The sequence below is a fragment of the Neovison vison genome, chromosome 2 (assembly GCF_020171115.1).
Source record: "Neovison vison isolate M4711 chromosome 2, ASM_NN_V1, whole genome shotgun sequence".
Classification (NCBI taxonomy): domain Eukaryota; kingdom Metazoa; phylum Chordata; class Mammalia; order Carnivora; family Mustelidae; genus Neogale; species Neogale vison.
The window spans coordinates 235,498,749-235,522,876 of NC_058092.1; the positions used below are offsets into that span (position 1 = coordinate 235,498,749).

The 24,128-nt window shown below is 44.0% G+C and overlaps 1 protein-coding gene across 2 annotated transcripts in view; it reads left to right on the forward strand.

Moving 5' to 3' along the window:
* The window catches only part of DOCK1 (dedicator of cytokinesis 1), a 491,675-nt gene that overhangs the window by 414,040 nt on the left and 53,507 nt on the right, over positions 1–24,128 (forward strand). For both annotated transcript variants that reach the window (XM_044240731.1, XM_044240732.1), the window contains exons 33-37: positions 2,674–2,822; positions 13,387–13,472; positions 13,659–13,815; positions 20,732–20,772; positions 21,947–22,037. In XM_044240731.1, the coding sequence (XP_044096666.1) occupies positions 2,674–2,822; positions 13,387–13,472; positions 13,659–13,815; positions 20,732–20,772; positions 21,947–22,037 (524 nt within the window). The remainder of the gene's footprint in view (positions 1–2,673; positions 2,823–13,386; positions 13,473–13,658; positions 13,816–20,731; positions 20,773–21,946; positions 22,038–24,128) is intronic.

Below are 24,128 nucleotides of genomic sequence, written 5' to 3' on the forward strand. Positions count from 1 at the left end.
TCCTGTCGGTCATTGGAAGATGTTTTGTTTTTGTTTGTGTTTGTGTATGTGTATGCCTATGATTTCCAGAGGCAGAAGCACGAAACGCCTCAGGTCAAGCTAGCCTTGCAAAATCAGCTAAATGAAGCTTTGCTTGTAGGACTGAACTGGTTTTGTCCGCTCAGAGAATGTTTGACGCTGGTCTCCATTTGTTTTTGATTTTAACAAGCCGAATGCGCCACGAGACTGTTTCTTCCCTGAGTCCTTGCAGTCATGTGTGGTACATTGAGATGAACGTCTCGGATCTCCCCTCCGAGCAGAGCTTCAGAGCAAGGACTGCAGACACGGCATTGCCCCGTGGGACAGAGCAGGTGTTGCCCCCCTCCCAAACCTGTCACATGTTGAGTCTGAAAGGAGAAATCAAAAGTACACTCTCTCCCAGAGAAAGGAGGGGGAAGGAGGGATGTGCCTCTTTCCCGAGCTTTTCAGTTATTTATCAAAGCTGCTCTGGGAAGCAGCGCCGGAGCACCTGCTTTCCCCTCGGCCCACGCCGCCTCCACTTCCGTTTTGTTTATTACACACGGTGGGCCAGCCAGCGGGGCCGGTGCCCCCAGAGCCAGCGTGCCTGCGGCAAGATCCCGATTGGCTGGGTTTGTCTGGAGTCGTTTTCAACTGGGGGTTCCCTTCGTGGTTGATGCTGGGGACTGGACAAATTAGGTGCTTTCCTTAAAGCCCTCATCGATGGTCCTCAGTTTGCCTGGATAGGGGACATTTTTGCTCAGTCTACCTGTGTGTACCTGGAGATTTTCCTGGGGGTAAGACTGGGTTTAATGTCCCGGATTTTTGGACCCTTGTGTTTGCTGAGATCATCTCTCAACCAGGGAGAGGCTGCTGATGGGTGAGACCTTCCCCCGCCAGAGAGAGCATGGCCCGGTGTCCAGACGGAATGGGTCGGCGCCATGTTTTGTAACTAGAAGAGAGATGCTCGGTGGGTTTTAAAGAATCTGGGAGTTGTAACTAGGGGATTGGCAAGGTGACCCGAGGTAAAGCGTTCTTACAGTGATCTGATAATTACCTTGTTCTTCCTTTGGCTCAAAGGGGGAAAAAAAAGTGAATCCTCTTTTTCTTGAAGTCTACACTGCAAGAGTCACCTTGATCCTCATTGATTTCAAACCTGAATTCATCATTAAATTTGAGCAAGATATGCTCCAGGGGAAATCCATAATGCAAATGAAAAAAAAAAAAAAAAGCGAGTAAAAGGAAAAACAAGAAAGTAAAGATGATTCCTGGAGAACACCCAAGCCTTGCTCACCGTGAGGACTATTTGTTCGCAGAGGTTAAATCCCCGGGGTTATCACTATAGGTAGAGCTCAGCACTGGCCCCTGGCTGGGTTCCCTTACTAAAGGGCAGGAAAGTCAATAATTGAAAATTAGAAAACTGTCATTCTTATAACCTATTTTTCCAATCCTTGCATCTACGACCACTTGCTCCTGCCATTTCTAAATGTCGCTGCCAGCTTGGAACAGTAAAAGCTGTCAGCGACAGACCGAGTACTCCATGACACTCAAATTGTATTGATGAACGACGTGGTGTCACTATCATCGGTTTTCTGAAACACTGGCTCTGACATCTTTCCGGCATAATACAAGACAAGTGTCACCTGCGAGACTGAGTATAATAGCATTTTTAAGAGAATGCTTTGCCACAGTTACATGCCTATCAGAGACATTAAGCATTTGGGGAAGTGATGAGAATCCCGTTTTTATAGCCTTAGTCCAAATACCACATATTTAGTAAAAGTTGAAAATAAGATTTTCATTTTATTCAGATTCCTTATTGGAGGTTACATTTTATACATGTGTCCACTTAATGTAAATTTTAGAAATCTATTAATTTAAGTTTATTAGGAGGGTTATGAACTTTGTTAAGTGTGGCTATTTATAATAGCCAGATTTATTTTATGGCTCCCTTTACAGGAATCCTTATTAGCTGAGTAACTAAAAAAAAACTAAACTAAATTCTTTAGAGGATCCATTCTCTTTTCTGATTGTGCAGAAAGATGAGTAAGATAGATTAACTCGGGATAAGTTGTGACTGTTAATAACAAAATGGCACCACTGAGATCCCAGGTATGCTGTCTCCCAGCCCTGCTGTAGAGCCCGCTGATGTCCTTGATTTTTGTGATAAAGTTGTCTGATTGGGAAATAGCATTTGTCTTCTGTAACACGGAAGTCGTGACTACAGATCTTACACTGGATGGATATTTTAATAGCTTCCCTTACAACATTTCAAATACAGTCCACTTGTTTTTTCTATTTTAAGATTTTATTTGTTTATTTGAGAGAGAGAAAGAGAGAAAGTGAGCGGGGGAGGAGTCGGGGAAGAAAGACAAGCAGACTCCATGCTGAGGACAGAGCCTGATGTGGGACTCAGTCCCAGGACCCTGAGATCACGACCTGAGCTGAAATCAAGAGTCGGATACTTAACTGACTGAGCCACCAAGGAGCCCCTGCAGTCCACTTCATATGCTAAAAGCTGAACACATTGAAAATTCTTCCGGATGAGAAATGGTTGCATGTTCTAATATCTCAGCTTTCAAAGTCAAACTGATCTGTCTTCAGTTTGGTCCATCAAAGCTCATTTAAAATCCTTTAAAAAGAAAAAATTCTGAATAATGCCTTTCTGTATTTAAGGTCAACACAAGATAAAGTTCATTCCAGAAATGGTCGGCCCGATATTAGAAATGACGCTAATTCCTGAGACAGAACTGCGCAAAGCCACCATCCCTATCTTCTTCGATATGATGCAGTGTGAATTCCATTCGACGCGAAGCTTCCAGATGGTAAGGGCATGCATAGTAGGTGTGCGGTAAGTGACTTGGGGAGAAGTCACACAAGGCTGAAAACCTTGAAAAAGGCTTTTTAAGTGGCTCTGGAGATAAAGATGTTGAATTTGAAAACCCAATTCCCTACAGTTTAAAAGAGAAAAACCCTAGGCCTTCCCTTTGTGAAGAAGCCTATCATCCTTTGTCCTCTTCTTTAGGGAGAAATATTTCCAATTATTATTAGCTTTTACTTATTTTAACTAGATTTACTACACATTCAACCCTGGATAAAAGTCTCTTCCCCCTTGGCACATACCCTCCGGATGTTTAACCAGACGTTACCACACGCTGTCAGACTGGCTGCTTCTTGCCAACGTGTGTTATTTTCAAGTCAAAAAAGTCTTTGCTTTTCCTCTTTCACCTGGGTCTTGGTCTTTACCTGTGCAGCAGAACTGATAAGAGCGCCTCGAAGAAAGTCTGTGTGCCGTGCTCAGAACATATGGTATCAAAAGGAAAGACAAAATCTGAATATTTATGTTGGAAGATTAAATAAATCTTCCCTGGATTCCATGAAGAGAAGTATGTGTTTACATATTCGCTGTCGGGTAACACACTCACATGCACGAGAAGAGCCAAGTGGTAGTGGGTCCTCCCTCCTGAAAGCAACCTTTGCTTAAATATTAATATATTTCAAGTACATGAGTATCCATTTCATATGGATTTTTGAGAAATTTTAAGGAAAAAACTATATTGGAAGGAAATCAAAACTGCACTAGAATAGCATGATCGTTGTGGGATCTCTTATTTATTTGGTTATTTATTTATTTATATTTATTTTAAAAGATTTTATTTATTTGACAGAGATCACAAGCAGGCAGAGAGGCAGGCAGAGAGAGAGAGAGGAGGGGAAGCAGACTCCCTGCTGAGCAGAGAGCCTGATGTGGGGCTCGATCCCAGGACCCTGAGATCATGACCCGAGCCGAAGGCAGAGGCTTTAACCCACTGAGCCATCCGGATCTCTTATTTAAAGAGTAAATGTTCCTTCTCCCCTTTATGCTGTTTGGTTCTTCGATTGTGCATTGTTTATAGATTTCCACTGGTCAGTCCTCGCTATTGTGGGAAGGTGGTAGCCAGGAAGAATAATTTTGGTATTTTCTAGAGCCAGAAACAGATACAAAGCTAACCTCTGCTCTGTGAGAAACAGTTGGGTTTGCCCACACCGAGGTCGGGAGACCGTGACTCCCGGGACCACCTGGTTCTCCAGCAGATGACCAGACGTCCTTGGTCTTCGATTCAGGCCGTAATGTTGGTACAGAATGGAACCAACTCCAAAGGGATGTTGTGTAAAAAGGGAATAAAACAGACCTGTGAAAACCAGCTGCCTACCCGCCCACCTCCTTCCCTCCCTCCCTCCCTTCCTTTGCTTCTCACCCCCTTTCTTTTTTTTTTTTTTTAAGATTTTATTTATTTATTTGACAGACAGAGATCACAAGCAGGCAGCGAGGCAGGCAGAGAGAGAGGAGGAAGCAGGCTCCCTGCTGAGCAGAGAGCCCAATGCGGGGCTCGATCCCCAGGCCCCGGGATCATGACCTGAGCTGAAGACAGAGGCTTTAACTCACTGAGCCACCCAGGCGCCCCGCTCACCCCCTTTCTTTGGTTCTCTCTCTCTCTACTTGCATAAGGGAAGAGGGCTTCCTTGCACTTATTTACCTATAAAAATTAAAGAGATTGTTTTAAAAGAACAGCTATTTTTATTCCTCTGGTTTGCAATCAGTCTTTGTACACATGTAATGTAATGTTGTAAACATTGTCCAAATTTTGGGGGTTCTCTTTGTTTGGCAATCTATCACAGACATCTTTCTTGATTACAACGTGGTAACCATGATTTTTATGATGGCATAACATTTCATAAAATGAAATGGGTAATCTTCTCGTACCCATCCCTCTCACTGAGCATTTAGGTGGCTTGCACGTCTCACTACTGTGAGTAAATGTGCAGTGAACACGTGCATGTATATAGCTTGACTTTCTTTGGAAAGTTTTCCTCGTATGCATTCTCAGAAATGGAATTGCCAATTCAAAATATTTTTGTAAGTTTTAACATCGTCAGTTTTTTTGTGGGCGTTGTTGCCGTAAGATTTGACCCATCTCCACTGCCGCTGGCACTAAGTCATGGTCCAGCTCATTGCCAACCTACCAGAAGCAGGATTTGGAGTTTAAAATGCCTTTTCCTAGGCTGAAAATACATGTGACTTTTTGAATTTTATATGAATTAAGCCCCAAAGAAGGACCTTATGAAAAAATGCTATTAAAGAATCCGGTAGGAGCGCCCAGATGGCTCAGTCTGTTAAGCATCCAACTCTGGATTTCCGCTCAGGTCGTGCTGTCAGGGTTGTGAAACTGAGCCCTGTGCTGGGCTCCACACTGAGTGAGGAGTCTGTCAGGGAGTCTCTCCCTGTCCCTGTTCCCCTGACCCCTACCTGGGCTCGCACGCCCACGCTCTCTTGTGCTCTCACTCTCTCTCAAATAAATAAATCAATCTTAAAAAAAAAAAAAAAAAAACAATCAGATAAAGGAGAAAACTGTTTATATGGTAAGTGTTATGAGCCCAGAAGACTAAGATCAAAGGCCTTTAAAACACTGTGTCATTTGTAGTTCTTCGAAGCCAACTTTGGGGTCAAACTAAGGTCAAGAGCGGTTGGAACAAGGACCAGGGCGTGAATGAGAATTTGGCTTCTGAGTTGTTCCTCTTCTTCCTTCCATTCTTGTGGTTCTTATTGCTGCAGCTTTAAAACATCTCACACAGGCGCCTGTGGCAGGGATTCATTTTCTCCAACCGGCAGGGTCTCTGGCTCCTCCCTAAAGGGCAGGAAGTTGATGAAGGAGAGTCATGGTGTTTCTACCTCTGTTCTCAACGCTGCCCCCAGTGGTGGGTTCAAAAACTGTCTCATATCAGGAGACCTCTTTCCAGAAAGCCGAACTGCCTGTGTGATACCGAGAAGTAGTTCTGCACATTTAATTCTATTCCACAAACAGTTTCACGTCCCGAAAACATGTCCCGCGAGGATATATGTGAATAAAAGCATCAACCTGAAGACATAGGTCCCCAGATCCTGCCGCCAGGCTGAGGGTGGTCCGCTACTTGGATATTTTTGGTCAGTGATCATCGACTGCTCGTTCATCTGTGTTGTCATCTACTCGTACATTCAAAGACAAAGGGTAGGACATGCCAACCTTTTTTTGTTTTGTTTTTTAACATTTTATTTATTTGTTTTATTCATGAGCAATGGAGGGGGGGAGAGGCAGAGGGAGAAGCAGACTCCCCACTGAGCAGAAAGCCTGATGCTGGGCTCCATCCCAAGACCTGGAATCATGACCTGAGCCGAAGGCAGACATTTAACCCACTGAGCCACCCAGGCGCCCCAAGGCCAAAGGTTTTTAAAAGCAGAAAAACTAAAACTTGTGAGAGGAAAAAAATAAATAAATAAAATCTCTCCGCTCTATTAATCCCATCTTAGGAATTGGGGAAAAGATCAGTCTCCTTTTCTCTTGTGATGCCTCCATTTACTTTTTCTCTTGATCTCTCTCAGCCTCCCAGGCCCAGCGTCACACACAGTATCATCCTTCCTAGACCTGCTCCCCTATCATCCCCATTTTTGTCAGGCTCCTCGTCATTTGGTTTGATGGGTGCAGGTTACAGTCGTCTTGTCTTTGTTTGGTCTTCTGGCCTCCGGGTGGGTTGCGGTGACTCGTCCGTCCTTCCTCTGTCTCGTCTCCAGCACGGCAGCAGCTTCTCTTGGGCCCTCGCCCAGGCCTCTTCTGGACCCCAGCATCTGTCTCTTGACTTCTTCTATCTTGTCTGACTCTTTCCAATCTCAGGTCAGCCCTCATGTCCTTGGGGCGCCTCCTCTTCCTGAGGCACTAGGTGTGCCCTCTGTCCTTGCCGGGGGTGTCGGGCTCTTGCCACGAGGGGGCGCGCGCACAGACCAGCGGAGCACAGGCAGCCCCGCCTCCATCCCTGGAGCTCCCGGGTTGGGGCTGGCTGGCTGCTGCGTCACTAATCCGCCACCAATCCAATTACCTAACCTTATTAGTCACATCAACAAGGGCTTAAATTGGCTTCACTTTTAGAGCAGATGCGCAAACCTAATGAAGTGTGGGAAGACATTAGGGTTTTTCGTTTTTACAGAACATACGTGTTTTGAACCTGTTTTGTCGCTTATTTTTATTTATTTTTTTTTAAGTGTGCTGTGTCTTTCTGAGTGGGTCTGTTAATGTGCTGTCCTCGGTGAGGTGTGCATTCTGTCTGGGGGGGTAGTGTGCTCTTCCCGCTGGAGTCGACAGTGAACCCTCTGGACGCAGAAGAAGGACCTGCCGTTTTACTCAAGAGAACACTGCATCGGGCCATTATTGGAATTTCCAAAGCCTGCGTTCCAGATGCGCTTTTCTCCAGTTCCCCGGAGCTGCAGCTCCTGTGGTCTTCTGCTGCAGTGGAGGGACTTGCATTAGAATGTTCTTACACATACATTTCCCCAAAAGTCTACTTCTTTCCTCTACTTCTGCAAGAAAGAGCGTGACTCTTCATCCAAAAGAGACGTGTCCCTGTCGTTGTCCCTGCCTCTCCCGGGTCCAGCCACTGGATGGATTCACCTGGCTGCGGGATGGGGAAGTATGGAGTTACCTTTCAGGTGCTTTGTCCTCCTGCTGGTCTGCGACATGCTTTCCAGGGCCTCGGGCAGTGCCTTTTGTCCCCTTGATACTGTTGGTGCTGGGCAGATCCTCAGAGGTGCTGAAGAAGCCCTGCGAAGGCCAGCTCACAGCACTTCCTGGCTCTTCTGGCCCTTCCTAAGACTCTTTTATGCTGTGGATGCCACATCCGTTCTCTTCCGTTGTCCCCCTTTACTGCTCCTCCTCTGCCCATTAGTCCTGGAGGACGCAATTTCTGGTCTCTCTCCTTGCCACTTGCCCCCTTCTCAAGTCATCCCGACAGTGGGTTCCCTGTCCCCCGTGCCCACCCGCCCCCTGGCTGACCCCAGTCCTGGATTTGACTTTTTTCCAAGAAAAGCTCCGACATGAGACCACTTCAGGATCTGCTCTGCTGATGTGTCCAGGTCTGGAGGCACCGGCATCTTTGGGCCCCTTACATCGTCCATGTGCACCCGCTGGACCACAGGACTGCGAGACCAACCTTCACGGGCCGGAAACTGACCTCTCCCCTGGGTCACCAACATCCCCCTTCAAGACCAGTAATGCTCCAAGTCTCAGCCTCACTGGATTTTGCTTCATAAACAAAACAAAACAAAACATACTTTTAAGTTCCCTCCTGGCACCTTTTTAAAGAATTCCATTTGTTATGTCTTTGGGAAAAACAGAATTAACAGCTGGGAATTGTGGCCAGTGACCGTCCGGGCTGTATACCATTAATAAAAATGGAATGGAAAAGTCCCTACAGCAAAATCATATTTTCAATCATGGAGCTATTTTCTGTCATCTTTGTGAGGGTCAGTAAAATGCTCCACAACTTCCGGAAATGCCTGTTCTATTGTAACACTATTAGAACATGAGTAATCTTGGCATCTTCGATGTTTTTGAGGTGCTGTTTCAATAATCTCTTTCTATGGCCCATGCTGGGAACTCTTGAGTGACCCAAGAGGATGTTGGCAGCTTCTGCCACTTGGTGGGCGAGCAGGATAGTTTGCACTAGCCTGTGGATGTGATGTTGGTGGTGATTTTATCCTGCTTATTCTTTAATTCTTTGGGATTTTGTTTGTTGGTTTATTTTTGCTTTTGATTTCAAAATACTACTTGATTTTATTGTTTTGGACCCTGAAAGGGAACGTACAGCACAAGAACTAGGCTTTTATTTCATTGAATCCCAGACCTAAGAGTCTTTGAGAGATCATGGAAATGAAAGCCCTTGAGTTTAAGAGTTCTGATTACCTTGAATTCTGTTCTTACAAGCCTTCCAGCAGTATGTCTTTTAGCCAAATCAAACAGGACGCACTCTAAGAGCATGTTCCTGGAGTCCAGGGTCGTTGAATACCGCCCAAAAGCCACTTGTCAGTGTGTGTGTAGGGTGTGGACATGGGGAGCGGCTGTACCTGTCTGAGCCATTCCCAGCCAACCAGGCAGCGGACAGCTCCCCAGCCTTGGGGCTCTTGGGCTCTAGGCAGAAGCTTCAAGGTCAGTGAATAGCCTTCTTGTTGGATTTGGAAGGATGTGGGGATTTTAGAGTGTGAGATATGGCGTGTGGGAGATTAACTGTGTAATTAAGTTTGCAGAGCGGTTAAGCAAGAGGAATGCAATATACATAAAAATATTCGTGTGTCTGAGCACAGGGATTAAAGGCTCTGACAGGCTGGGGGGACTCAGTGGCTTCTAAGATGTCACAGGAACACAGAGCCCTGAGACTGTGGGCGTGGCAGGCTGCTCCCTGCCCAGCATGCTGGCTCCTTTGTCCCTCGGTCCTGCTTTCCCCGCTGGTACGATTCAGTGATGTTCTCCTGCCCGCCCCTCCTGCCCACACTAATGAGAAGGGACATGGCTCTGCAGTCCCAATGGATTGGCCCAGTTCCTTCTGGAAGGTCAGAAATTGAGAATCTGATTCATTGGAGTTCTCTGAGACCAGGGCGTGCTCAGGAATCATAACCCTCCCCTGCGGCACCCGTGAGCACGTTTTCTTGAACAACAGGGAGAAGGCAGAGCAGAGTTGAATGAAGACCACTTTCACTAAAGCTTATTTGTATGAAAGTCAAGAAGCACTTCTGCGAATGCATGTAGAAGACCCTGTGCCTAGATTTTAGATTTCACGCCATGCTTGATAACCTCCAAGCACTTTATCGATGTGGTGAACCATCTGTGCAAACCCTTCCACCTGGGTCCATCCAGCTCCCTTCCTTGCTCTGACGTAAGCTCAGATCTCTTTTATAAATGTGTTCCTGGATGCCTGGAAAATGCAGGCCTGGTTCTAAACATTTATAAGCGCATTAGGCCGGGAATGGTCAGTCTGGCTCCCAAGAAAAATGAAACATTCTAAACCAAATAGACTTGGCTTTTGGGTTATCCACTACTGAGCTCTTTCACCCTATGATCCCTCAAATTGGAGCCAATAACCTGTGGATAACTGTAGCGTTGAACATCGAAAGCAGTCATCACTTTCAAAGTTAATTGAATTAACAACGCTGTCAATACCCCTGTGAGCGTAGCCCCCTCCTCTGCCACATTTGGCTTCACAGCAGCCTTCCAGAAAGCCCTCCACTTACACGTGGACTCCATTCCATATTCTTGGAAGGCCAGTGGTATCAGGTGCTTAGGGATGCTCTGGTTGGTATTTTAAGTTGGACACCTGTGGACCTTTTTGTAGTGCTACTGGTGATTCTGAAAAGAGAAGAACTGTAATGATTTTGCTTATCACGTGAGTGAGCCTCTGCCACCTTTTAAGCAACGCAGTAAACCCTTGCTAATTTTAACCTAACCGTCGAGAACCCTGCTGCACGTTAGCAGACAGTGTGCGTTTGAGTCCTATAATCAACAAACTTTTTAATAAAACCAGCTCTGCCCAATCAGCAAATGGACTTTCTCTTGTTTATTTGGACAGGGTCGTTGAGTTCTGATAATGATCATGGTTTGCAGCACACTCACAAATTGATTCCGGTATATTCTGTAAAAAACAATGCAGACCCTGGAATGAGAGGCTGGCTGCAGATCCTGGGGTATTGAATCCTTGCTGATAAACAGAATAGGGTTGCCAGGTGTTTGTGCAAATTACTTGGTTTAGAGGTTAGTAAAATTAGAATCAGCTGTGTTCTTCTGATTTACTTATCATTCATCCGCTCATTTTAGGAAACATTAAATTCATCAGTCAAAATTTGATAAGCAGCACACTTAAAGAGCTGGTGTTTCCTTATTGCCCTTGTTTGTGACAGCTACGTTTACGTGGAAGCAGAGAAGACATGCCATTTCCATAAAGTAGACTCCAAGTTCAAATACACCCGTGTAACTAGGGATGAACAGTGGAAATGCCTGCATGTGTTGGTCCACGTTAGGATAAAGCCCATTTTCCTGCATTCTCTGTGCCTTCCTCATTGTATGCTCATTAAACATGTGCGGCATGCAGTCGTGTGTTTTAATGAAGCTGAGTCTTATTTTGTACCTCAAATTATTTGTCTTGAAGAACCAGCATTCTCCAAAATATCTGTGGTGTCCCATCATGGTCCCCTCTGGGAAATGGGACTGGCCTGAAGCATCAGTGTTTGGGCCAATGGCAGCTGATCTGCCTCATAGTTGATTCCCAAAAGGCCCACCTTTTGCAGAATTCTTGACTGAAAAGAACAGTGTGCTAGTGGGTTAGTATCAAAAGGTGGTTATTTTACAGGAGAGTCGTTATCATGAGGCTTCAGGTAAAAACAATAAAACAAGCTTTTTTCTTCTTCACTAGAGCTGCCTTTTTATCTATGTTCCTAAAATCCCTGAACCTTTCAGGCCAAACAGAATCAAACGGAGGGTGTTTCCTTGGGGAGGAGACCACAGGGAAGATCAAGGAGAGAACCGCAGGACTTGCACCGAGGTCTGGGTTCTGCGATGCGGCCGATGCGGCCGAGTCCTTGATGTCAAGCAGGAATCAATACACCTCTTGAGTCTCGTTTAAGCCTCCACTTCATCTGCACTGTGATAAAATTGTGGCTGCAGGCAGCAAGTCCCAATCAAGGTCAGGCAGCTCTGTGCCTATGTGAGGCTCCTCCCTGGGTCTCCCCAGACCCCTTGCCTTCTGTCTCACAGAGGCCACAGTCAGCTGCCCCCCAGAGTGGCAACAGCACCCCGAGTGCCCAGCGCGGACCAGATGCCTGCAGCCTCTGTGGCCAGCCATCGTCATATGAGTGTGTCCAGCCCTTGGCTTGCGTGGCCAAGAGTTTAGGCTGTGTCTTAGCAACCTGCGGCACTGTGCCCCTGCTGACCTGTGAAGCCCTCCCCAGCTCCAGTGCAGCACGGATCCCCCAAGGGTCCTGGTGCACATTGCACCTTCATGCCGTTAAACACCACCACAGACTGTTCTAGGAGAGACCCAGAGAGACGGAAGTTCTTTTTGTCGCACAGCTTAAATAACTACAGGATCCTAGTATCCGTGGGAGACTTGGGGATTCTTCCCTGGGAAGGCATTGCCTGAGCATGTATTTTAAGGGGATTCTAGCACCACGTAGGTGGCTCAGTGGGTTAAGTGTCTCCCTTCAGCTCAGGTCATGATCCTAGGGTCCTGGGACTGAGCCCCATGTTGGGCTCCCTGCTTGGCAGGGAGTCTGCTTCTTCCTTTTCCTTGGCCCTTCCCCTCTTCCCCCCTGCTCGTGCATGCTCTTTCTTAAATAAACACCTACAATCATTTTTTAAAAATTTTTATTCATTTCTTTAAATTTCTTTTCAGTGTTCCAGAATTCATTGTTTATGCACCACACCCTGTGCTCTGTGTAATACGTGCCCTCCACAATACCCACCTAAAATCTTTAAAAAATAAAACTAAGGGGCTTCTAGAGACCCCTGTCTACATACAGAGTGTTCTTGTTTTCTGAATCCTGAATTTAGCTGTTTCCCTCAATTCCTCCTAAACTTGCCTTCTTTCAGTTTGGTGTGGATTTTCCCACTCTGTGGGAACTTTCTCCTAGGCTTCCTTCCTCCCTGACCCAAGTCAGTGGGTAATTTCGGGGCCCCTGAACATGGAGATCAACTGTGGAGAATCCCATAGGAGTGGGCCCTGAACTCTGCCAAGGGTAGGGGACTGAGCAGCAAGGATGGGCTCAGATCTGTCATTAGTGAGGTAGTTACTTCCGGCCTGGTCAGCCCAAGGTTCATGACCCCTGTGAAAACAGCTTGGAGATTTGTACCTCTCCAGAATTTAGAGTTTTCCTAAAAACTCCAAGAGACAGAGTTTGGGTCCAAGAGACAGTTCTGGGGATCCTTGCCCATGGCTGTGCTCTGGAATTCTGATCAGAAGCTTTGGGGTGTTCAAGGAGAAGGCCTGCAGATGGACCTTCTTGAGACGTCTGCTGGTCTTTTAGAGACTTTGTCCCTCCTGTGTTTTGTGACTTTTTTTTTTCAACCAAAGTGAGCTGTTTCCTTAGATCCATCAAGGAATGGCAGTGAAGTGGCCTCTTGGATGTTTTGCGATTGCAGAGAACTCTTTGCTGGCAAGTGAAATGCCATCTGTTCCTTTCCAGGAACCACCGAGCTATTTTCAATGTTACTTGTTCGCAGAGATGAAGTTTGAGACGCTGTTTCCTACTGCTCCTTGGTTGTTTTTCCTGTGGTTCCCTCGCCTGTCTTTCTTTAGTTCTTGCTCCTGCTATCAGAATATACATGTTTTTTTAACTCAGTTAACCAGGGGAAGAAATGAAAGGGTCTCCCCGTGGCAGGGGATTGTCAGACATCTCCAGGGCTCCAGGATGGCAACTCTTCAATGAGGTCAGGCTTCAAAGGCTTAGGGTAACTAACTGTGTGATGACGATCTCTCACCGATTCACGTACTCCTGATGCTCAGTTTTAAAGTGAAATATCCGCCATGCTGATTATTTACACTTCCTGTGTTTAATTATAGTTTGAAAATGAGATCATCACCAAGCTGGATCATGAAGTGGAAGGAGGCCGAGGAGATGAACAGTACAAAGTGTTATTTGATAAAATGTAAGTGTTGATTAACAGTAGGATTTATGTCAGAATAAAGACAGAGAGATTGTAATTAGACTACAATGAACTTTGTAGCCCAGAAATAATTAAAATGTGTTAATAATGGAAAATATTTTAAATTGCACCTCAGTCAACTTTCCTTTTCTGAGCGTGATTAACAAGGTGTGCATAATTATTTTTCAGCCTCTTGGAGCACTGCAGGAAGCACAAATACCTCGCCAAAACAGGAGAAACTTTCGTCAAACTCGTTGTGCGCCTGATGGAAAGACTTCTGGATTACAGAACCATCATGCATGATGAGAACAAAGAAAATCGCATGAGCTGCACTGTCAACGTGCTGGTGAGTGAAATGCGAGTTAATTAAATTTCCAGTCTTCACAGGGAGCCAGAAACTGGAGCAGAAAGTTCAAAGGCCTCGTGGCAGCTGGCCTTGGAGCCTTTTGTGGGGGGAACGCAGCCTCCTTCGCTCATTTCCTCGTCTGCTGTGGGGAAGGGCAAATGAAGATGAGTCCTGCTGCTCCACTGTAAACAAGTCTGCAGAATCATCACCCCTGGGGGTTTCCAGGTGGTTCTTCCTGGGGCTGAGAATGATCAGCCAAACTGTTTTGTTGCCAGGTAGCACCCTCGTTGATGACAGGTGTCTAGTGCTTCATCATTAGGAGATTGCAAACATGTCCTGTTGTGGGTTGAGTGGTGGCCCCCAAGAGATGGGTCCAGCTCCCAACTCTCAGAACCTGTGACCGTACTTGGGCCAAAAGCCTCCTTACAGATGTGATTTAGTTAAGGGTCACAAGATGAGATTGTCCTGAATTACTGTCCAGTTGGGACCCTAAATCCAATAACAAGCATCCTTATAAGAGACAAAAGGAGATGCACAGAAGACCACATGAAGGTACAGGTAGAGACTGCAGTGATATAATCACCAGCCAAGGGGCCCTTGGAGTCCCCAAAAGTGAGGAGTGGCTGGGTGGGATTCTTGCCTGCAGCCTTTAGAGGGAGCATGGCCCTGGTGATGCCTGGATTTCCAACTCTGGCCTCCAGAACTGTGAGAGAATATGTATCATTTTAAGCCACCAGGATTATGATGATTTGCTACAGCAGCCTCGAGGAACTAGCTCATGGCCTCTTGGAGAGCGGGGGCTCGGGTAAACGTGGCCGCTGCCATCCACAGTCCTCTTGCACACCTGCTATCACTGTGACATGGCCAGGTCCTACGGACACCCCCTTCCTGGCTTAGCCGTGGTGCAGAGCTGGGGGCAGGGCACTTTCAGGAAGCTTGATGACGGCTCAGCTGCAGGGAGTGGTTGGCCAGCCTCGTCACTGTCAGGAACCACGTGACTCCTCTATCTCCCTTCAGAGCTCTCTGCCCCTCTCTGCCCCTCTCTGTCATCCTCCTCTGTCACTCCCAGAAGGAGCCAGAAAAGCAGACTCTTGGCCCTGAGAGGGTTTGTTTTTATTGCCCCTGCCTGTCCCAAGGCAAGAATGTGAGAAAGCATATTCCTGCTTTGGGCTTCCTGCGTCACTTCTCAGGAGTTTGTATATCACCGTCTGGGTGTTCGATGACATGTGGATGGATGTTCTCCTTCACTTCATACTGCCCGCCTCCATGTGCATGTTCTCCTTCACTTCATACTGCCCGCCTCTATGTGGATGTTCTCCTTCACTTCATACTGCCCGCCTCCATCGGAATGGACTTGTACGCACTTTGAGCTCGTGGAAGTGGACTTTTGTGCCAAGAGGAATATGACCCATCCTTCATTCTTTAGAAAACCACCAGAGATGTGATAGGTTTAAAAACGTATCTCCACCTTCCATCCAGTTTATTGTCAATACTGAATTTGTACTTTGCTTGAGAAACTGGAAACTGAAGGCTCATGGGCCACCTCAGCCCCTGCCTTCTGTGGATAGGCAGCCAGTTCTGACTAACAATAAATACCATCTGTAGCAAGTTTTCTTTTCCCTAAACACCCAAATATGGAGGACTTCTGGTTTCCGGTTTAAAAGGAGCTTGGACTCTTCACCATAAGAAAAAAGCTGAAAAACCAAAAATCAACAAATCTTCTTAGTTCTGTCTTTCAGATCTGCAGGGAAAACTGCTGCCCCCCAGACTGGAGAGGCAAGAGAATCCAGTGAATGACAGCTCAGTGGAATAGAAACCATCCCTAGGGCCAGGACTAGCTCAGATGCCTCTTACCTGGTGCATTGTGTTCACTGGCAACCTGAAATTACAAGGCATACTAAAGACAGAAAACACAGTTTGAAAAGAGAGAGCAAGCATCAGAGCTAGGCTCGGATATGGCCCAAGTTTTGGAATTTCCAGCCTGGAAATTTAAAAGAACTATGATTAGTATGTGAAGAGCTCTAATGGAAAAAGCGGACCTTATGCAAAAATGTTGAAGTAATACAAGCAAAAAGATGGAAATTCTAAGAAAGAACCAAAAAGAAATGCTAGAAATCCAGAACACTGTAATGGAATAAAGAGTGTCTTTGGTCTCTTTTTGTTTTTCAAAGACCTTATGTATTTATTTATTTATTTGTTTGTTTGATAGAGAGGCAAGACAGCGAGAGAGGGAATACAAACAGGGGGAGTGGGAGAGGGAGAAACAGGCCTCCCACCGAGAAGGGAGTCTGACACAGGGCTCGATCCCAGAACCTCGGATCATGACCTGAGCTGAAGGCAGAATACTTAATGACTGAGCCACCCAGGCACCCCTTTCTTTGGTCTCATTAGTAGACTGGCCAGAGCCAAGGAAGGAATCAGTGAGCTTGAAAGATCTAAATAAGTGCGTGGATGTCATAGGGGTCTTAGGCAACTGTGAGTATCGCGTGCTTCTGGCTTCTGTCCCTGAGATCTGGCCTACTGCTAAGTTTGCTTTTATAGTCACCTGGAGGCTAATTGGGTGAGGGCCCCAGTCTTTTGCTCAGGAATGCCCTGACCCTTGCTTCATTGTCTTCCTGCATTCTAACAGCTGTTCAGAGAAATTTGCTTTTATGATGACAAAATGATTAACATGAAATAGAAATCAATATTTTCCTGTTGGAGAGAAATGGAAACCTTTTAAAAATAATTTCCTACTATGGACATACTTTTCTAGTGCTCCCTAGGATTTTTAAGGGGATCTAAGGAGCTGATTTGTGTCCAGAGAGAAGAATTATTAGTACGTTTCTTCACTTTCCAACTTTGATGATTGAGAATACTATTTTTTTTTTTTTAAATTTTAAGCAAGATCTCTCACGCTCACCAGGATGTGAAACCTAGTGGAGATGTACTCGGAATGTGGCCTTTTATCGTCAGAACCCAGGGGCAGAAAATCAGCTCTCGAAATGCCACCTGCAGTCACAGTTTCTGATGTTAACCTGTGTTCCTCTGCCATATGGAGCCTCATGCAGTACCTACCTGTTGCTGCAGTCAGCACTAGCCAGGCTCTAACCAAGAAGCACACCTGACATCATTAACCTCTCTGAACTTGGAACACCCTGAATCATTCGAGGAAGAGTCAGGTGTTCTATTCTTAGTCTTTTCCTAGGGACCATAAGACGGGTCCTAACCTATCACAAGGCCTTCCCGGGTTTTTACAGACCAATGTTATGTCTCTTAATAGTCACTACCCAGCTCATGTTTAGTCACATAAGTAAAAACATAAATATATTTTTATCTCCTTGTCCATTTTCACCTTTTCTCTTGGTACTTTCTTTATGAAACAAATTATGAATATGTATATCCATCTCTAGATGAAAATAGATGTCTAAGCATACATTAGTGATATATAAAATGCACTCTGTTTATTACTAATCTGGAAATCCTAAAGTTAAAAAATAGAATAAAAAAATAATAAATAGAATCAAGAACATAGGATTTATTGATGCTCTTTAAGCCCATTGCCAAATTTCCTTTAGAACCAGTGCTTTTTTTTTTTTTTAATGGAATCAATGGAACATTCTAAGTTGTGTGGGTTCATTAATGTGTTACTGTTCCTTGCATTTAAAAAATATTTTTTTAAATAATTGATGAGCAGTCACTCTGGGCAGGGACCGGAGTCTGCTACACGTACCCATCCCTGATGCTCATCTGTATTACACTAGATCAGGGTTGCCCCTGGACAGAATGTGCATTTGTAATGAAGTACAGTTTTGTTGCCCCCTTAGAGCTGTGCAGTCTTTCATGACTGGTTGGTAATTCCGTTGTGTGTCACCACTATTCTACACAGTCATCAAGACAGCCTTCTCTCAGACACGATAGACTCCTTGTTATTTTTTAGATGTAAGTTACTTTTTTCATGGTCCCTTTGGAAGGGGCTCTCACGAGAATTCTAAAAATCTCAGCATTTGTTGTCATCATGAAGGAACACAGAACTGGAGTATAAAGCAAATGTGTAAGTTCTGGAAGATGGGTGGTGCATTAGCACTGGAGGTCTAGTCCTGAAAGGGTTGCAGAGTCCTCGGTGATCCACAGAGCTGGAACCTGGCCCAGACCCAGCACCAGTGCAGAGGGGACCTGAGAAGAGGGAATGATGGGGAGGGGGAGGGGGGAGGAGGTGCTGCTGCAGGCCCAGAAGTGGAGCGCCAGAGCAATGTGACCTTTTACGTAAGAAGCCCACAGTTTTATATAGAAACTGGGGTTTGAGATGAGCGTCCTTCAGTTGTAGAGAGGTTTTGAAGTCCTAGGAAGGGAACAGAACTAAGCACAGGCAGGAAATAGAAGACATTTCCATATCCGTGAGAGAGGAATAAAGGTCACCTGATATGCCCATTGTGAAATTGTAAAGGAGAATGATCAAAAGCTTGGGGAAAGATTAAAAATACCAGTGCAAAATAGGATAGTATAAAATCGTAGCTTGTAAATACTGGTGAGTTAGAGCTGGAAGTGCAGGGCTCATCATCCTCTCCCTTTGATGCGGATTCTCTTTGTTACGTCCCTCTGAGTTGTTGGCTGAAAATATCCTCATTACTGAGCCATAGCATATGAACCAGAGGACATTGAAATCTCACATGCAGCAAAATAGGAAAATCTTGGAGCATTTTTCTAAAGGTGCCCCCTCTTACTTTCTATATTTATTTATCACTTCTTTTCAGAGAGATCAAGTTCAGAAGCAGGGTCTTTTTTTTTGCTCATGAAATTAAACAACTTACTCCATCTTAAGGGATAATTGGAGTCCTTTATAATGGTGATATGGACTGTGATTTTAGGGCCTAATCCTAGAGTCCTCACATTGTATTCAGGTGCTAAATATCACACTGACAGTGGCTGTGATGGTGCCTGCCCTCCCTTGGGCCTGGTTAGGTGAGTGTTCTGCACCTTTTTGGGGCCCCAAATCTTAAAAAAGATTTAAATCTTTAAAAAAAATTTTTAAAGTGTTTATAGAGATGTTTACATTAAGAGATAGATTTTTTTTTCTTTTTTAAAAAAATATTTAATTTATTTGAGAGAGAGAGAGAGAGAGAGAGAGGGAGCGCACAACCAGCAGGAGAGGCTGAGAGGGTAGGAGAAGCAAACTTCCCGCTGAGCAGGGAACCCAATGTGGGGCTCGATTCCAGGACCCTGAGATCATGACCTGAGCTGAAGGCATACGCTTAACCGACTGAGCCACCCAGATGCCCCAAGAATAAAAGTTAGAAAGAAATTTTCATGGTTACCCAGAAGATATTTTACAGTATGTGGAAATAGCCCATTGCTTAAAACCTGCTAATTAATGTTTCTTCATCAATAAGCATTGAAATACAGAATGTGCTTCCAAGGCCAACTGGTTTCTTTACTGTGGTTTGCAAGGTTGGTCTGTCTGGAACAGCACTGTCCAATAGAAATTTCTGTGATGATGGAAATGTTCTCTCTCTGTACCGTTTGGTACAGTAACAGTAGCCCCACAGGGTTACTGAGTCCTCAGGGTATGGCAAACATAACAGAGGGAGCATGGAAGCACATTAAAATGAAAACACGACAGTCCAAAACCTTTGGGATGCGGCAAAGGCAGCCCTAAGAGGGAAGTATATAGCAATATAGGCTTTCCTCAGGAAGGAAGAAAAGTCTCAAATACACAGCCTAACCTTATAGCTAAAGGAGCTGGAAAAAGAACAGCAAACAAAGCCTAAGTCCAGCAGAAGAAGGTAAATAATAAAGATTAAAGCAGAAATCAATGATGTAGAAATTTAAAAAAAAAAATCCAGTAGAACAGATCAACGAAACTGGGAGCTGCTTCTTTGAAAGAATTAACAGATTAATAAAGCCCTAGCCAGACTTATCAAAAAGAAAAGAGAAAGGACAGAGTAAATAAGTCATGAAAGAAAGAGAAGAGATCCCAACCAACACTGCAGAAATGCAAACAATTAAAAGAGAATACTATGAGCAGTCATATGCCAACAAATTAGCCAATCTAGAAGAAACAGATAACTTCCTAGAAATATATAAACTACCATGACTGAAACAGAAAGAAATAGAAAATCTAAACAGACCCATAACTAGCAAAGAAATTGAAGGAGTAATAAAAAATCTCCCAATAAACAAGAGTCCAGGGCCAGAGGGCTTCCCAGGGGAAGCAAATGTTTAAGTTTATTTAATTTTTTTAAAAGATTTATTTATTTATTTGAGAGAGAAAGAAAGAGCAGTGGGGAGGGGCAGAGGGAGAGAGAAAATCAGAGAATCTCAGGTAGATGTAGATGCCCTGCCAAGGAAGGAGCCTGACTCGGGGCTTGATCCCCTGACCCTGAGATCATGACCTGAGCCCAAGTCAAGAGTCAGATGCTTAACCAACTGAGCCACCCAGCCAGCCCTAACTTTATTTAATTTTAATTAAATTGACTTTACATTGCATACAGGTAGCATGGCTACTGTATTGGCAACCTCGGGTCTAGAATAGCACATAGCCCTCTCGTGGCTCTAGCCAAGGCTGGGCCCAGCATGGTTTAAGTCTTGTTAGTGATACTTACTCCCAGATAGGGGATCTTTCATGTGTTTTTCATTTTCTAATGACTTTCTAATGTCTAAGGAATCCTATCTTTGGGGTAATACCTTTATTTAGCTAAAGACTAGGTTTCAGTCCTTTCAGTGTAGGAAGTGGAATCATTAGCATCACTCCCCCCAAAAAAGTGAAGACCAGTGTAAGACATCTTTGTACTTTATTTGAATTTATGGTTCTAAACCAAAAAGCCTGGTTCCTTTGGCTGTGCTTGACACCAGGGGAAGAACCTTGAGTGTTTAGTGCTTATGTGACACCTTTTGTAGAACAGGTTTCTTAAAACAGTGTTGTGGTTTGATTTTTCAGAATTTCTACAAAGAAATTGAAAGAGAAGAAATGTACATAAGGTATGTTGGCATCCCGCTTGTCCATACCCTCTGCAGGTTTATGATAATTGCTGTTTGTCAAGTGCATGCTAACAACTGTTGTATGACCACAGGGGTTTATCTTGTAGGAGTCATGAATCTTGGAGGTTGAATTTGGTGTATCCTGACTACTGTGCAGATGCCAGTGCTGACATTTCGGGGGTCATATTTAGCTAAATACTATTTCACAGGGTTTTGGTATCTCTTAATTGACTCATGTGGCCCTTTTAAAAAAAGAGACAAGAGCACAATTTTCATGTTTTACAGTAAACCATATGATCAAATGAGAAATCAGTTTTAATTATATCAGAAATAGACAATAGTATATTTTTTCAGTCTATTCTTTTAACTGATGCTATATTCTGATGTTTTATATTTTCTGCTGGATTTTCCTCCTTCGTTTGCCTTTTTCTCTAGAGGGGGTTGGCTGTGATGGATCCCCTCTCTTGGTCATTTCAAGGGGCCAGTGTCAATATTTAGCAAGATGATAACTTAGAAGAGAATAAGAGTATGTTCATGTGGCTTAATGTTTAATGATGTGTTTACTGTATCAAGCATGCTCTTCTAACTTGATTTCTAAGAATGTTTTTAGTTTTTCCTTTATTAAAATATACCAAATAAACTTAATAAACTTTTGCAAAAGCAGCCAGATTCTTTTATCTAAAATGTAGTTTACTCTATATTAAAAAGCGATTTTATAACTTTATGGCAGAGAAATTTTTTGATCACATTCAGTGTGATCATTGGAGCTCTTTATTTTTATGGATTTGTGTTTTTATGGATTTGGGGAGGGTGTGCATTTGTATTCAATAGAAACGTAAGAAATTACAATCAAACTTCATGATCTCATTTCACATGTAAGATGAAAAGGAATGAGAGACCCTTGAAGTACAATTCTGCATTCTTGGGCTGTCTTCATTTTCAACCTGAAAAAGGAGCACTTAAAATTTTTTTACAAAATACTATTTTATATTACTCTTACTGAGTTTCCTTAGTGCTTTCTGCACCAAAAGTGTTTAAGGCATTGGGAATTGTGAACTCTGTGAAGAGAAAATGTAGATACAATTTACTGTTGAAGGTAGATTTTAACTCTTGCAATCTTCAACACAAATGATTTGTTGACATCTCAGACGATCACTCTGTTTCGTCATCTCAGATACCTGTACAAGCTGTGTGACCTACACAGAGAGTGTGACAACTACACGGAGGCGGCCTACACCTTGCTTCTCCACGCAAAACTTCTGAAGGTAACAGAAATTGCTACATACTTTCATGATTCTGTTATTATAAATTCTGAGATGATTTAAAATTTTATTTTTCCATGATAAATTTTAATAAACCTATAATTTAAGTTCTTATGGATTTTGACTAAATGCAGTGACATAAACAAAGATATTTAGAAGGCACTTTGATGACAGACTTGGCCCTACTGAATGCAGATTTAACAAGATGTTAGAACGAATTATCACTAAGCATCATAAACACCCATCATTGGGGTGTTTGCTGTCATTGAGTTAGAGATTCTGTAGGTCCTTCTTCATGCCAGCAGGACACAGTAGTAGAGGAGGGTGCTGTCAGTAAGAAGGAATTTCTGAGGTGGACAGTTAAGAGATAAGATGAAATGTATCCCTGATTACCTTAGAGAAGAGTTCACACTGAGATACTGTATTGGTCCATGAGTTCACGTGAGACCTCCCACCTGATTCTCCTGGAGTGTTGCTCCTGAGCACAGGTCTGGCATGACAACTTTCAGTTCCAGTGATTCTTTTGTTATGCACATATCTTTTGACATTGGTTCGTTGGTTGGTTGGTTGGTTTTCAATAATATATTCATGCTCTTCCCTCATATCCTTCTCGCCCAGCTAATCATAGAGTAGACCCTCAGTAAATAATGGGATGGGTGGATGGATAAATGGATGGATGATGAATGGATGGATGATGCATGGATGGTTGATTAGTTGGATGGATTGAAGAATGGAAGTGTGCGTGGGTGGGTGAGTGGATGGATAGATAGATGACTGGTTGGATGGTTGATTGGTTGGCTAAGAATGAGAATGTGGGTGGGTAGGTGGATGGATGGACGGATGGAAGTATGGGTGGGTAGATGGATGGAAGGAAGGAGGGATGGAAGTGTGGGGGGGTAGGTGGATAGATGGGTAGATGGATAGATGGACACATCGATGGATAGATGAGTGGGTGGGTAAATAGATTTATCCAAATGTCTAGGTAGGTGGGAAGGTGGGAAGATGGATGGACGAGTGGATGGATGAAGGAAATGCTATACAACCTCTAGTTTTACATTTTAAAACTTCAGGTAATCATTAGATCATCCTTCCTATCACATCCTTAGAAAAAAATTTAAAAATTATAAAGTAGATAGACAAGAACAATTAGGAGAATTAGAATTTAGTTGAGTGACCCAACAGAAAGACCGCTCATTCAAGGAATCCTGTTTTCAAAATCAGGACAGCCCTTTGAGCACCAAAAACTGAACGAAAGAAAACCAGGAAAGATTACTTTAAAACGGGCATGAAGCAATGTCTGTGAATGATGAGAAGCTGTCAGGAGGATACTGTATTGGGAGTGAAACTCCCAAGAATCTTCCAGCCTTTGGACCAATCCCAAAATCTCCAGCATCTCTTGATGCTACAAATCTACACAGGCTGCTATGGAGACACTGGAGTGTGGGCATTTACCTTTGCTTGAAAACAAAAGGGTCCATGACAAAGAAAAGAGGAGAAGGCTCCATCTGGGGTCTTCATCAGTAGGCATCAATAGACCCCCTTTGGCTTCACAACACATAAAGCTCTCCCAAGGAATGAGATTAGGACGATAGAGATTTCCCTTGGCATACTTGACACCAGCCGTACCACTAGGAATTCTAATGGTTTTCATTTCTGAGGACCCCAAATTTCAATAACAAGGCATTTTTGCAAAGACGAAGGTATTTCTTTTCACCAGGGTTGAAATGGGGTTGACAAAAGGCTCACTCAGCCTCCTCTCTCATAGTACATAAACGTCTGTTGCGCACAGATGGGTTCGTCATAGATCACACGAGGGCATTTCACATCCCAAACCACAGGCCCGGATGCATTATCTTTTCTACTGGGACTCTGGATTTTCCAGTTAAGTGGCAAATGCTCTGTAATTTCTCTCCACATCTTTTACACCATGACGTTTCACAGTGTTCCCTAAATACGTTTTGATAATTGCAGTCAGCGTGAACTCATGCTGGTTAATCAACTTATGAAAGGCATTATTTGAAAAAAGAAAAAAAAAAAGAGGAAAAGGGGAAGGAAGGCATTATTTGTATTGCTATGAAAAGTGTTCTTCAACAT